This window comes from Mytilus californianus, unplaced genomic scaffold (genome assembly GCF_021869535.1).
Source record: "Mytilus californianus isolate M0D057914Y unplaced genomic scaffold, xbMytCali1.0.p SCAF_19, whole genome shotgun sequence".
Lineage (NCBI taxonomy): Eukaryota > Metazoa > Mollusca > Bivalvia > Mytilida > Mytilidae > Mytilus > Mytilus californianus.
Genome location: NW_026262667.1, coordinates 10,874,903 through 10,890,972, shown reverse-complemented (window position 1 = coordinate 10,890,972; position 16,070 = coordinate 10,874,903). Strand labels below are relative to the sequence as shown.

General features: G+C 31.7%; 2 protein-coding genes across 2 annotated transcripts in view; one reads left to right on the top strand and one right to left on the bottom strand.

Moving 5' to 3' along the window:
* LOC127726929 (serine/threonine-protein kinase TBK1-like) overlaps window positions 1-6,684 on the top strand; it is a 37,228-nt gene extending 30,544 nt beyond the window's left edge. The window contains exon 20 of the mRNA XM_052234317.1: window positions 7-6,684. Within this exon, the coding sequence (XP_052090277.1) occupies window positions 7-67 (61 nt within the window). The 3' untranslated portion in view covers window positions 68-6,684. The remainder of the gene's footprint in view (window positions 1-6) is intronic.
* The window catches only part of LOC127726918 (protection of telomeres protein 1-like), a 24,140-nt gene continuing 14,489 nt past the window's right edge, over window positions 6,420-16,070 (bottom strand). Inside the window, exon 8 of the mRNA XM_052234301.1 lies at window positions 6,420-15,646. Coding sequence (XP_052090261.1) covers window positions 14,507-15,646 — 1,140 coding nt within the window. The 3' untranslated portion in view covers window positions 6,420-14,506. The remainder of the gene's footprint in view (window positions 15,647-16,070) is intronic.

Genomic DNA, 16,070 nt, shown 5'->3' with positions numbered 1-16,070 from the left:
TTTCAGTGAAAATTTACCAAAACCAGACTCATTTGAGACAGGTGTTCAAGCATCATCAGATAGTTGACAAAGGCTTAAATTTAGTTAATTAGGCTTTATCAAATTTGCTTTTTAAATTTACCTGTCAAACAACATCAGCTGTTACATGAAAATGGTTCACCACATTCCACTTAAAGAATCTGTGATATTATAAGAGATATTAAAAGTGCTACAGTCCCACAAGGATCATCAGTGACATCTGTTAATATCTCATCAAAATTAGACATTGCTTTTTAATTGTGAATATGGAAGCTCTAATCATCACTGCCAAATAGAAACTGAGCTTCCATTAAAAAGTTACTCTGTTCTGAAGCAAATGTTTTAAAATACATTTGCGTAACATGAGAAAGGCCATGGAGTATATGGTCTTTCACTGTAAAAGACATTTCTGTGTATGAATTTATTTGTGCAACTACATGTGAACATAGTTATTGACTACTGAGGCAAAATGATGACAATGTTCATGAAAATATTTCACTGCAACACTATATGTGTGTGTTTTTTTTTTTTTTTTTTTTTATATATATATATTTAACAAGGAGAACTCTAAGGAGTTATCCAAATATTTGAAGAAACAAAGAATTTATTGTTGGAAAAAATAGTTTTAATTCATCTAGAAAAGATTTTGTATAAACAGTAATAAACTGCATAGAATGGAATAAATAGACTTGTGAAAACTTGGAAAATAAGCATTAGGAAAATTGACAATTACATTGATATGGTGTATAGAAAATAAAAATTATTCTGGAATATTAAACACAAGAAGTAACAGGCAAAAAAAGATCATCAACAATTAAGTGTTTAACAAGGAAAATGGTTGTGTCAAAAACAACACAGGATAACATATAGAATCTAGAGAGAACAGTTGTGTGTTTATATGGTATGTCCGCAGAACAGCAACAGAAATGTCATTGAGGAAAAAAATGTTCATGGTTTTCCACAGTGTAAAACAGTTTAAAAAAAACATTTATTAGTTTTTATGACAGCAGATAGATAAAGAATATCATTGTTCAGATTCAAGGACCTTGATCAGCAAAACTGCATTGAGAACAAATGTCTACATTACAACAACAGCAGATGCTTAACTTTGAGTTACGTTTCAATCTAAACTAGTTCCAGAGACCTAACTTATAGCAAGGTTAAGAGTAATGAATTGTAGTAAAGTGTTTTTGGATACAGAAAAAAATGACGGAAACCAATACTGGCATCTTATTGTGGGCTGTCTGATGATTGATATTGTTATATACTGGTAGCTTATACAAATGGGGTAGAGCTATAGTCAAGGTTTGCTATGGAACAATTTTATTATATAGATGATAAGGATGGACAGACAGCATTGAATTGGGCTTCCATAGGAATGAAGATGTAAGAAAATTGCTTGATAACTTTACTGGCATCAAGAATGGACAGATAACATTGTTTGTGGTTTTCAAAAGAGGTCATATAGATGTAATGAGTTTCAACATTGTTTTATACTTATACTGGCATCATACTGTGGGCAGTGAAAGGGTTGTCACCTTTACATATTTTATAATGAAGTGTAGAGTTATAGTCAAACTTATCTGAGAACAATGATAATGTAAGGAAAATATAAATAATGGACAGGCAATATAATTGGTGGCTTACACAGGAGGTCATTGTATTGAAACCTGACTTGCTTGATGACAACCTTGATATTAGCATTGAAGGAAAGAACTTTGTTATTTAATGTGTCTTATACAGGAGTTCATACAGATAGAGAGGAATTGTTACTGGAGAAGATCACTAATGTTGATGTTATAATGACTTGTAATCTCCTCTGTATGAGGTTAACAGGATTTCATATATAGATTTGACAAGGACACAGTTTCACCATTGTTTTATGCTTATACAAGAGGTCATAAAAATACAATGAATTTGCTGCTAAAGAAGATGATATGACAGTGGATGAAGATATAATGAAAGCCTTTCAATAAGGAAACAAACCTGATGACACAAGTGTCACTATTGTATGTGGCTTATACAAGGGTTCATGAAAATAAAGTGAAACATAGAATGTGCTGTTGAGAAAACAAAATATTACCATTGAAGAAGGATAGACATCAGGATTATTCCTTGCACCGGTTATCGTAGGACATGGAATACTTTTGTAGATGAAGTGAAACTATTATTAAAGAATAATTTCAACTATTCAAAATGTGACTTACTAGCATTGTCACCAACATAGATGGCTTTTATAATTCTATACTGATATACAGAGTCCATATAATCCGCAAAATTACAGATAATTATTGCTATGAGAAAAATACTACCGGCTGTGTTCTGTCAAATTACATTAGTGCATTTTGACTGTGACAACATGAATGCTTATAAAAAATATCAGAACAGCAAATAACTTCTTTGAAAGAAAAACCATTAAAAATACCTTGTGGTTTAAGATTTTTATACCTTATTTATATATTTGGAACTGATCAAATGCATTCAGTTTGTAACGGAATTGCTTGGATGGAAAAACTTACAGAAATGTATTTTGCTGAGCAGAAACTTCTCACAAAAATTTAATTTGCTATGATTGAAAAGCTTACAGAAATGTAATTTGATGAGATTGAAAAGCTTCCAGAAATGTAATATGCTGAGACGGAATAGCTTCCAGAATTATAATTTACTAAGACAAAAGCTTATAGAAATGTACTTTGCTAAGACGGAAAAGGTTACAGAAATGTAATTTGCTTAGATGAAACATCTTACAGAATTTGATTTGTTAGACAGAAAAGCTTAAAGAAATGTAAAAGATCATATAATAGATTTTATCAGTTGCATAAATAGAAATATTGTATAGAAGTCTTTTCAAAAAGTCATTAGATATTTTGTTATGCCAGACATATCGAAGTACCTAGAAAGGAGGTCAGATAAACTGTAAGAATAGCTGATCTGAAAGACAATCTGCCTAACCAATATTATAATTTTTTGCAGTTTGTGATCTTTTCTGTCCAATATTTGGTCAAGCACCTTGCAAAAGCATGACTGTCTGAACCATAATTTGCCGGACATGTCAGACATTGGGACAGATTTCGATATCTCTGTTTTCATTATTGTACTAAAAATATAGTAAACTGTATAGTTTTTACTTTAACAGTATATATGTATATATAGATATATGTATTTTTCTCACTAGAAAAACAGCTTTTACATCTGAATTAAGTGTAATTCAATATTTCTCCACTCATGACAGTTAAATTATTTATATGAAATCTTTTTTTTTAGATTAGACGATCTCGAGTGTAAAAATTTTTATTGCTCAATGCAGTGATAAAATCTATTCCTCTCAAGATAGTTTAATCTAAAAAAAATTCATGTTAAAAATTTATCTGTCATGAGTGGAGAAATATTGAATTACGCTTAATTCAGATGTAAAAGCTGTGTTTCTAGTGAGAAAGTACATCTATCAGTTGTACAATTAATCAACAAAGCATATCATGTCACAGTCATGCAGTATAACATATTTTTTTGGTGGGTTTGACATAATTAAGTCATTTGCGTCTCTATATACAGGGGTTATTATAAATGTATTTAATTATTTAATTCCATTCTTGAAAAGGGTTTATATCTTTTTTGTACAATATTGTTTTTATTTATATTTGAATCTTGAAACGCTATCAAAAATGATGAAAAAAGGTAAATTCTTTAATATTTATAGAATGTAGCATGGGTCTGTGTAGAGATATTTTTTTGTAATTGATGACTGTCAAAATAATCTGATATACAGCAGCAATCGTTTAACTTGAATCATGACCATCTTTTAATCGTTTCATTAATTTCCAAGGCTAATAAAACCCATGCTCCCCGATTTGACTTATGCTCCATTACACAACAAAATAAATGACAATGTACAAAAATGATTGTAATAAAATATAAAAATGATAATCTGTTTCCAGAATATTTGTCTCTATTGGAGATAAAATAATGTGTGCAATAATTGTGTGCCAGAATATTGCACCCTTGAAAATATGCTGAAATATATTTTTCTTACTTTTAACTTCCATCTGAAGATTTGTCATATTATGCAATTATTGTTATATATTTCATTCATCCTTTCCTGAAACTCCTATTCAGTTGATATGCAAAAGAGGTCTTTGACTTCTCAAAATCAAGGATTTTACACCTCTGAACACTCAGCTTATGGGCCCTAGACTCTTGACTGAGTAAAATCTTCATCTGAAATTAAGGCTTATTTACGGCCATGTAGATAGTTATGATTGAAGATAAATTGTACATATTGATGTTTTTATTGTAATTACACTAGATTTCTTGGTAGTTTCACTAATTAAGTAATTTTGTTTTAGATTTAATTAGTTCTTTAAGACTTTTCTATAATCCTGTCTTATGTTGTTTTTTATTATGATCATGTATATTGTTTACCATTGTAACTCTTAACATTAATTTCCCATTACTTTATTAGCTCATTTGGCCTAAAAGGCCAAGTGAACTTTTCTCATCACTTTGCGTCAGTCTTTGTCCATCGTCCTTTTTTTTTTTACAAAAAAATCTTCTCCTTAGAAACTTCTTGGCCACAATCATCATTGGGGTATCTAGTTTTAAAAATGCATCCGATGACCCACGCATGCCAACCAACATGGCTAAAAATAGTACATTGGGGTAAAATGCATATTTGGTCTTTTATATTGAAAACTGCTATAAATGGAGAAAATCTGAAAGATGCAGGATTGTTCAAAATGATGTGATCTACCTATTGTATATTCATTTCAAAACTGTCAGACAACTTCTTATAGGAGTTATTGCCCTTAAATGACAAATTTTACCACAAATTTTCATTTTTGCCTAATATCTGAAAAATTATAATAGATAGAGAGTAACTTTTTTTACTAAAAATGATCAGCAAGACAAGATCTACAAACAAGTCCAATGGTGGAAATCGTCAGACGCTCCTTATTGGAGTTACTGCCCTTTAATGATGATTTTCATCAATTTTTGGCGTTTTTGTCATATATCTGGAACACTATATTAGATAGATAGAAACTAAGATAAGCAAAAATGATCAGCAAGACAAGATCTACAAATAAGTTTGCAATCTTGAAATTCCCCGACAACCCCTTATTGGATTTATTGCCCATTGATAATGATTTTTACCATTTTTATACGCCCGTTTACGGGACGTATTATGGTATACCGTTGTCCGTCCGTCGTCAACATGTTGGACATACACTCAAAAACGCTTTAACCAATTTGCATAAAACATTGGTGAATTGTTTATATCTATTGACGTGAGCTCCCTTTCGTTTTTTATAAATTTTAGATTTTAAGTTTCCGAGTTATGGGGTTTTATTCATTAAAAAAAGGGTTTTTTTCCAGTTTTCGGACAATAACTCAAGAATGCTTTCACCAACTTGCAAGAAATTGTGGTGAATTGTTTATATCTATTGACATGAGCTCCCTTTTTGATTTTTATATATTTTAGATTTTACGTTTTCGAGTTACAGGATTTTATTCATACAAAAAGGGGGATTTTCCAGTTTTCAGACAAAAAATCAAAAATGCTTTCAGCAGTTCTTATGAAACTTTGGTGAATTGTTTATATCCGTTGATGTAAGCTCCATTTAGAATTTTATAAATTTTACATTTATATTTCTGAGTTATGGGGTTTTATTCATTAAAAAAGGGGGGATTTTCCAGTTTTCGGACAATAACTCAAAAATGCTGTCAGCAATGCTCATGAAACTTTGGTGAATTGTTTATATCTATTGATGTAAGCTCCCTTTTCATAAATTTCTAATATGACATTGAGAATTAATTGAACTTTAATTGTTTATAGTCTGACAACAGATTTACTAAGTATTGTGCACCACCACAGTGTATTGCACAACAGCAAGAAATCTTTAATTGAATATAAATTCAATTCATATAACCAATTTCAAGTTCTTTGACTACATTTATTCAGAAACCTATAATATGTCAAATATCTAATACAATCCAAATTCAGACCTGTATCAAGCTTGAATATTGTGTCCATTTTTGCCCCAACTGTTCAGGGTTGGACCTCTGGGAAGCAGTTTTTTTTGCATATTTGCCTACTATCTTGAAAACTATAAAAGATGGATAGAAACTTTAAATAGCAAAAATGATCAGCAAGACAAGATCTACAAACAAGTAAAGTTTTGCTGAAATTTTTTTTTAGTGATGGCCTTGCATGATATTTTTTACCGTTTTTATTGTGCTTTGGACAAAAACACAATAAAATAGAGAGAAACTACACAGAATAAAATGATCAGCAATACAAGATCAACAAAAAAAAAATAATTTTGTAATGAATTCTATTCTGGTCTACAATGTTGGAGAGAGTCCATTGTTGAAAATGCTCATAGACCTAGGTGAGTGACACAGTCTCTTCAGAGCCTCTAGTTTATTAAGTCATCTCCCAATATCTAATATGACCAGTTAACAGATATGAACACTACACAATTCTTAATTTCATTTGAAGATTACATATTTACATTTCAATCATATTGTTAAGTTTTGCCTATATAGGGTTTGTGTCCAATTCAAATTCATTGAAATTCATTTGCTATGTTGTTTTGTTTCTGATTTTTGAAAATTTGTAAACTTAAGTATGTGTAATCTGCATGTGAAATAAAGGTGACTAAAGAATTATGTTGATGATTGTGAATTGCTTATGGTAAACAACTATGCCATATGATTAAACATTATATTGTGTCAAGTGCAATATTGAGAGGAAATACTTAAGAACTAAATGCTTCTGGATTCAGTTTTATTGGGGTGTAAAAGAATTGACCATAGCACATTTGTATGAAGCACTGAAACATTTTATAGTAAAAATGACCTCAGTCAATGCTACTACAACCCTTCAATCCTTTTAATTATTTATTAATTAAAAGCGTGTGCACCCTGATATGTCTTGTCTGCTTTAATGATCATGATCAATTTATGTTGATAGTTTTTACAGTGAAGGTTTTACTACAAGTATCACAAACATTACATTATCAAAGATGCATGTAAATGAGGTCAAGGTCTGACGAACTCTACCAGATAGACATGTACATCTTATAATCATTCATTATACCAAAAATTGTTATCCAATTGCTTGAAGAAACAGACGAAATCATGAAAACTTAACATTGACCAATGAACCCTGAAAATGATGTCAATGTCAGATGATACCTGCAAGACAGATATGTATACCTTACAATCATTCTGTCAACGTAAATTTGTTCCGCCTAACAGAAGTTCCAATGGAAACTTTGTTATAAACAAAGTCATAATATCTGTTCCTGTTGGAACAAATATTCTTTACCATTTATTCCGTTAGGAACATATACTGTAACATTTATTCCAGTGGAAATAATATTCCAGAATATTTTTTCCATTTGGAACTTGTATTATGAAGGAACTTCTATTCTGTGACAATTCCATACAACAAATACAGTTGACCTGTTGCTTTGAGAAACAGACAAAAACACAAAAACTGATCATTGACCTACAAACCATAATAAAATGCTCCGCTGGGCGCAGCTTGATACGACCGCAGAGGTCGAACCCTGAAAGTTGGGGTAAGTATGGACACAACATTCAAGCTTGATACAGCACTGAATTTGGATTGTGATTAAATATTTGACACAGCATAGGTTTCTGACACAGAATGAATGTGGTCTAAGAACTTAAAAAAATTTATTTACCTATTCAAACCATATCATTATTATTTGCTTTTATATACATGATATATAAATCAGAAATAACCAATTTAAAATGGAAAATTTTAAAGAAAAAAAAATGAAAAAAAATCCCCCCCCAAATTTTTTAAACCCCCTTATGATTCATCACCCCAAACTCAATCCCAGCCTTCCCTTTGTGGTATGGTACCTTACAGTACAATTTCAGATCCATACATTTGAACACAAGTTATTGTCTGGAAACTAGAAAATGCTTGTTTTTTGGCCCCAAATTCCTAAACATTTAGGGCAATTACCCCCAAACTCAAACCCAGCTTTCCCTTTGTGATATGGAACCTTGTAGTACAATTTCATAAAGATCCATACACTTACACACAAGTTATTGTCCTGAAACTAGAAAAATGCTTGTTTTTTGCCCTTTTTTGGCCCTTAATTCCTAAACTTTTGAGGCAATTACCCCTAATATCAATCCCAGCCTTCCCTTTGTGGTATGGTACCTTGCAGTACAATTTCAGAGAGATCCATAAACTTGAACACAAGTTATTGTCAGGAAACTAGAAAAATGCTTATTTTTGGCCCCTTTTTGGTCCTTTATTCCTAAACGTTTTGGGTAATTACCCCCAAACTCAATTCCAGCTTTCACTTTGTGATATGGAACCTTGTAGTACAATTTCAGAAAGATCCATACACTTACACACAAGTTGTCATGAAACTAGAAAAATGCTTGTTTTTTGCCCCTAATTCCTAAAATTTTGAGACAATTACCCCCAAAATCAATCCCAGCATTCCCTTTGTGATATGGAACCTTGTGGTACAATGTCAGAGAGATCCATACACTAACACACAAGTTATGTCTGGAAGTTACAAAAATGCGTATTTTTGGCCCCTAATTCCTTAACTGTTGGTACCATAACCCCCAAAATCAATCCCAACCTTCCTTTTGTGGTATTGAACCTTATGGTAAAATTTCATAGAGATTCATTCACTTAAACTAAAGTTAGAGTGCGAAAACCAATGTGTCTTCGGACGACAACGACACCAAGGTCAGATGAAACCCACCAATGGGACATGTATCCCTTACAATCATTCTATAAACCAAATATTGTTAACCTACTGCTTATAGTATCTAAGAAACATAATTTTAACCTTCATCACTGATACATGAAATGAGTATAAGAAACAGACAAAAACACTTAACATTGACTTGTAAACCATGAAAATGAGTTCAAGGTCAGGCTTGGCTTACATGCAGACATATCAAGGGTCTTACATACCAAATATAATTATCCTTTTACTTATAACAAGTAAGAAATTCACATGACAAAAAAACTAAAGTTTTTTTAAGCAGTCACAGAACCATAAAAATGAGTTCAAGGACAATAGATATATGACAGAGGGAAACTTCATATCATAAGGCATCTTTTTAAATTGTATTAGAGCATCCAGGTCTTCTACCTTCTGAAATATAAAGTATATACAAATAGTTTGTATTATCGCCAGATTAGCATACCTGTCTTGCATTCTTTGATTTTCGTAGAAGACCAGACAAAAAATTAAAGAACCTTAGTGAGCACCGTTGCATGGGGTATAATAATTGCTTTCGATAGTTCTGTTTTTATCCAATAATGGTAAAATGAAAGATCCGTTGTGAGCATGCACACATACCACAAGCTCTCACATTGTCACTTGGCAAAGAAAGTCTCACCAAGTTCTTAAGTTCAAAGACTAAAAACTCCTAAAAAAGTAAACTGATGAAAATTTCTTGTGGATATGCACATCTACACACTATGTCCTCATTAACTACAAAGTTTCTTGGAATTCTGTTGTATGGTTTCAGAGGGGTTGCACTGACAAACTGTTGCAGTAGTATATTTAGGTCAAAATTCTAAGTTCAAAGGGACATAAATCCTAGAATAACCATTTTTTTAATCATAATTTTCTGTTGATATGCACATCTAAATTATATGTCATTAACTACAAAGTTTCATGAAATTCTGTTGTGTGGTTTCAGAAATTCAGAGTAGTTGCACTGACAAACTGTTGCAGCAGTATATCAAGGCAAAAAATTCTAAGTTCAAAGGGCATAACTCCTAGAAAAACAATGTGTCGTCCATTTATTTGTCCTGCTCATTGTATCCCCTTGATTTTCATGTAACCCAAGGACACAATAACCAAAAGGTCAATATACCATCTTGAACAACCGACAAAGTGTCTATACAATACTAGCTACATAGTATGTCAAGCTCTATATCTAAAATATTTGTAAGGGGTTCCGTGGAACCCTGTGTCTCGCCTGCAATTGCTAAATTGTAAAGTTGATTTGGAAAGAGTCCATTTATCAGTAAAATAGAGAATTTAAAAAAAATTCAAACTTTTTCTTTAGATGCTCTTTCTTGGTCTTGAAGATTAGCTTCAGTCCAAGTTTCATAACAATCAAGGTTTACAAATTAATCATGTCAAAAAAATTTAATCCCAGACTGTCTAAATGTTATTTGTAAAAAACAAAGTCCATCTATTAGAAAAATACTAAAAATGAAAAAAATATATTTTCATAGGTTTGCTTGAGAAATTATCTCTTAATCATTCAAAAGCTTCTGCCAAAGTCTCATAAAACTCTATGAAGGTTTGACAAAGTAATTAATCTGTGTAACAAACTTTAACCCCAGACTGTATCTACTTGTTAACAGTAAAAACACTAAGTCTATTCATCAGACTGCATCTATTTGTTAAATGTAAAAAAATACTAAGTCCATTTATCAGTTAAAAACAGAAAAATGAAAATAAATATTTTTAAAATGTTGCTCAGAATAATATATTTTGGTTACAACTAAGCTTTTGTCCACATTTCCTAATTTTCCATGAAGGTTTGACATAGTTATTGATGACTGAAAAACTTTAACCTCAGACTGTATCTACATGTACTTGTTAACTGTAAAAAAAAACTTAATTATAGAATAACTAATCGAAGAATACAAATAGAGAAAAATATTCAACGAGTGACCGAACAACACATTAATTCACGAATGCGCGTAGCGCATAAGTTAATTATTAGTGTTGTTCTGTCACGAGTTGAATATTTTTTTATATTTGAACTCTTTGATTAGTTATTCTTTTTATTACATTGGCAAATGGCTTTTTTTTTTATGAAATTAAAGTAGAAAATGTAAGGAACTATATCTTTTTCTACGCATTCACAATTTGTTTTGATCCGACGTTATTGACGTCTTGACAATGCCTATTGTTGTATGACATACGCGCGTCAGAGGAGTGAAATAACCATGTTTATTTCACATGTGAAATTATCGGTTTTTATTTCACTGGGAAATCAATGTAATTCATTGCAACCAATGTAATAAGTCCATTTATCAGTAAAATACGGAAAAATGAAAATAAATGTTTTCAAAATTTTGCTGTGGATACTTTCTTTTGGTCATAACCAAGCTTCTATCCAATTTTCATAAATTTCCTTGACAGTTTTACAAAGTTATTGATGACTAAATCACTTGAATCTCAGACTAAATATGAATGTTAACTTTAAACTAAGTCCATTTATCAGTAAAATACAGAAAATTTAAAAAAAAAATATTTTCAAAATTTTGCTCTGGACACTGTATTTTGGTCATAAACAAGCCTCTGTCCTAATTTCATAAAATTCCATGTAGCTTTGACAAAGTTATTGATGTCTAAAAAAAACTGTAACCACAGACTGAACCTAAATGTTGCTGACGTCGTTGACGGAATCTAGGATCGCAATGTCTCGCTTTTGCGAAATAAATTTTGCAGGCTCGACAAAAACTGAGAATAAGTTAAACAGAAACAATATGATCTGCCACCTACACTCAATTCTCCAAAATACATTAAGCAACAGTCAATCAATCAATCAAAGATGAAAATTCATAGAACAATTGTTTTTGAAACTGAATAAAAAAAAACTGATCCTGTTTTTCATGTTTAATAGTTTTAAACAAAAAGGTTTAACTGTATAACAAATTGGACCATCTCAGGGTTTGTAATCAGATAATACTTCAATTCACTCTTCTGTAGTGGGAGATAAAAACTAGAGGCTCTAAAGAGCCTGTGTCGCTCACCATGGTCTATGTGCATATTAAACAAAGGACACAGATGGATTCATGACAAAATTGTGTTTTGGTGATGGTGATGTGTTTGTAGATCTTACTTTACTGAACATTCTTGATGCTTACAATTATCTCTATCTATAATGAACTTGGCCCAGTAGTTTCAGTGGAAATTATTTTGTAAAAATTTACAAAATTTATGAAAATTGTTAAAAATTGACTATAAAGAGCAATAACTCCTTAAGGGGTCAATTGACCATTTTGGTCACGTTGACTTATTTGTAGGTCTTACTTTGCTGTACATTATTGCTGTTTACAGTTTATCTCTATCTATAATAATATTCAAGATAATAACCAAAAGCTGAAAAAATTTCTAAAAATTACCAATTCAGGGGCAGCAACCCAACAACGGGTTGCCTGAATGGTCTGAAAATTTAAGGGCAAATAGATCTTGACCTAATGAACAATTTGGTTTTGAAAGATTTGCTCGAAATGCTTTGGGTTTAGATATATGAGCCAAAAACTGCATTTTACCCTATGTACTATTATTAGCCATGTCAGCCATCTTGGTTCATGGGCGGGGTCATCAGACACAATTTTTAAACTACATACCCTAATGACCATTGTTTACAACTTTGGTTAAATTCATCTTAGTAGTTTCAGAGAAGATTTTTGTAAAAGATAACAAAAATTTACGAAAAATTGTTAAAAATTGACTATAAAGGGGCAATAACTCCTTAAGGGGTCAACTGACCATTTTGGACATCTTGACTTATTTGTAGAACTTACTTTGCTGAACATTATTGCAGTTTACAGTTTATCTCTATCTATAATAATATTCAAGATAATAACCAAATACGGCAAAATTTCCTTAAAATTACTAATTCAGGGGCAGCAACCTAACAATGGGTTGTCCGATTCATCTGAAAATTTCAGGACAGATAGATCTTGACCTGATAAACATTTTTACCCCATGTCAGATTTGCTCTCAATGCTTTCGTTTCAGAGATATAAGCCAAAATCTAAATTTTACCCCTATGTTCTATTTTTAGCCATGTCGGCCATCTTGGTTGGTTGGCCGGGTCACCGGACACATTTTTAAAACTAGATACCCTAATGATGATTGTGGCCAAGTTTGGTTAAATTTGGTCCAGTAGTTTCAGAGGAGAAGATTTTGGTAAAAATTTACAGACGAGGGACGATGGACGCCAAGTTATGAGAAAAGCTCACTTGGCCCTTTGGGCCAGGTGAGCTAAAAATACATAATTTACATAAGCCAATAGGCCAGTAAAAGGACCTATGCAAGACACAACTTGTCATGATTGGCAAAATCAAATGTTTAAAAAAAAAACTCATAACAGGTAAAGTTTTCCTTTATACCCATCTCAACATAAAGCATAAGGCTCTAAAGAGCCCATGTCGCTCACCTAGGTCTATGTGCATTTTCAACATTGTAGACTGCTGTTTACAGTTTCTCTCTATCTTATTTAGTTTTTGCCCAAACACAAAAGAGGGTAAAAAAAAATAACTTCAATAACCAGTCTACAGAAGAAATCAGCTATTGGACTTATTTGTAGATCTTGTCTTGCTGATCATTTATGCTGTTTATAGTTTCTACCTAGGCCAAAAAATAAATTTAAATTGTCTGATGTTGCCTGCATTCCCACCTGAATTAGCAGAAAGCAGCCTATTAGAAAAAAATTTATGACACAAATTGTCTCATTTTTTTTTAAAGATTTTTTCCTGCTCTGTTGTTTTTTTTTTTTGTCTTAATGCTGTAGGTCAAAAAAAAATAAAATCCCTACCTTCCTACCCACCCAACCCTAGAAGGCAAGGGTAGGCAACATCAAACAAAGAATATCTTAAAGGTGTCCCTATCTTTAGTAGTTTTTCAGATTTTAGGCAAATCCCAAAAAATGGTAAAAATTGTCATTAAAGGGCAATAACTCTATAAGGAGTTGATTGACCATTTCCATTATCTTTGACTCATTTGAAGATCTTGTCTTACTGATCAGTTTTGCTGTTCAAAGTTTCTATCTATTATAGTTTTTCAGATAAAAGGTAAAATGGAAAAAAAGTAGTAAAATTCATCATTTTAGGGCAATAACTCCAATAAGAAATTGTCTGACAGTTTTAACGTAAAAAGATAATAGGTTAAGCTCAACATTCTGAACATTTTTGTCCCTGTCAGATTTTCTCTATTTATAGCGATTTTCAAAATAATAGACAAAACTTTCATTTTACCCCTATGGTCTATTTTTAGCCATGTCAGCCATCTTGGTTGGCAGGCTATGTCATCGGACATATTTATAATTCATAAATTAGATACCCCAATGATGATTGTGGCCAAGTTTGGTTAAATATAGCTCAGTAGTTTCAGAGGAGATCATCTTTGTAAAAGTTAAAGGACGATGACAGATGCGAAGTGATGGGAAAAGCTCACATAGCCCTTCAGTAAAAAGTAAACTGAAATATTAAAGTAAATGTTATGTCTTGTTAATCTTTTGATTATCTGGATGATATACATTTTTTCACCTACATTATATTGTTCTATGTATTTTGGTAACTGATCTCAATGTTAATACCTCAACTTCTTTGCACAAAATGAAAAACTCATGTTTCGTATAAATATGGTAAATAAACAAGATAAATCTGATGATATCATTTCAAACTGAAAGTAAAAAATGTTTAAATCTTAGTACAATAATGTCAAACAAGACATGTGTCAAATATTTGATGTTTAGTTTGTTGTCCAACTTTATAAGATTTGATGCAACATTCAAACAATGGTCTATCCGAAGAACACAACTGGTCCAACTCATCGCGGATTTCATGCCACAAACTTTCCTTTGACAACAAGTCTATTGGTTCAACATCTCGGAAAAATGTTATGGCTTCACTAGTGCATAATATAATAATCAAACTCCCGGTTTCATCTGTCACCTTCATTCTTAACATATAAATGTATTCTAAAATAATGTCTGATCTCCTGCATTTCTCCGATTTCCCTTCTTCACATTTAGGACAAAAATAATGGTTTATCCCACCATGCTTTTTCTGTAATGACAAAGAGTCTGATCTTCCTTTTTCAGGAATAGGACAAAGATAATTACAAGTTTTACAATGTAATTTGAGAAATCCTGAAGCAGTTTTAGCATGAGGAAAATAGTCTTCAATATGTCCCATAATTCTATATTTATAAGGAACATCACCATGAAGAACATCTTTGATCTTAGAGACCTTGACAAGGGGATGACCCAGAATGACTGTGACTGTCTGCTGCATACAACGAGATCCACTACTTGAATAATTTTGTGATGAGTTTACATTCTCTCTCTGATCATGAACATCAACTTCCATCTGTTGATTTTCAATATCATTTTCCCCACATGACTTTTGTTCGCTTTCTTTATATGACTTTTGTTCATCAATAGAAGTTGAAGTAACAGCATCAATATTATCATTGTTACCACTATTGTTCAGTAATTCAGAAAAAGGGTTGGGTCTTTTTAATTCAGAAGTCTTGACTGGTCCTAATGAAAATGTTTGGTTGTTGTATTTAGATGTGGATGGTTTCTGGGAGTTGTCAATCACTCTTTCTGGATGTTCATCAGAAATCTTTACTGTCTTTTTATTTTTGTAAGATTTTTCACTTGTTATGGTCCTTGTTAAATTACTTATACTTTGCAAGTGTTCTTCCAAAATTTTGTCATCAGCAGACACACAGCCTCTTCCAAATGAATTTCCTCTGTGTAAGATAAGTTCTATTGTTGGAATGTCTGTGGAAACTGTGTTGGCAGTTTTATACACAGCAGCATGTAGATTGATCAACTTTATAAAATCTCCTGGCTGAAAAATACCAAATTTATAACAATTTATTAGTAAGTCTGAATTTTGAAAAATTCCAAATGAAAAAGCAATATTATGCTGCATCAGAAACATGAAATACTATTCAAACTGTATTATTCTATTCTATACACAGATTTTGAATATCATAAACGACATCAACTTTTTCAATTTGTTTCAATTTTTTCTGTTGGATAACTGTAACAAAGAGCTAAACAATCATAATTATTCATGTTTTAACATGGTTAAGCCAAAAAATCAGTCTGATCAAAAATTAATATAGCAGGTGTGCAACTTCATTCCCTGTTAAAGAACCTTGGCTAGTTTGGTTGCATTTTGTCTAGCCTTTTTCAAGGAGTTGGGGATTAACAAACTGATATAAGAAGAAATGGGTAAGTTCTATGTTTGAATATGGGAAACCCCTAAA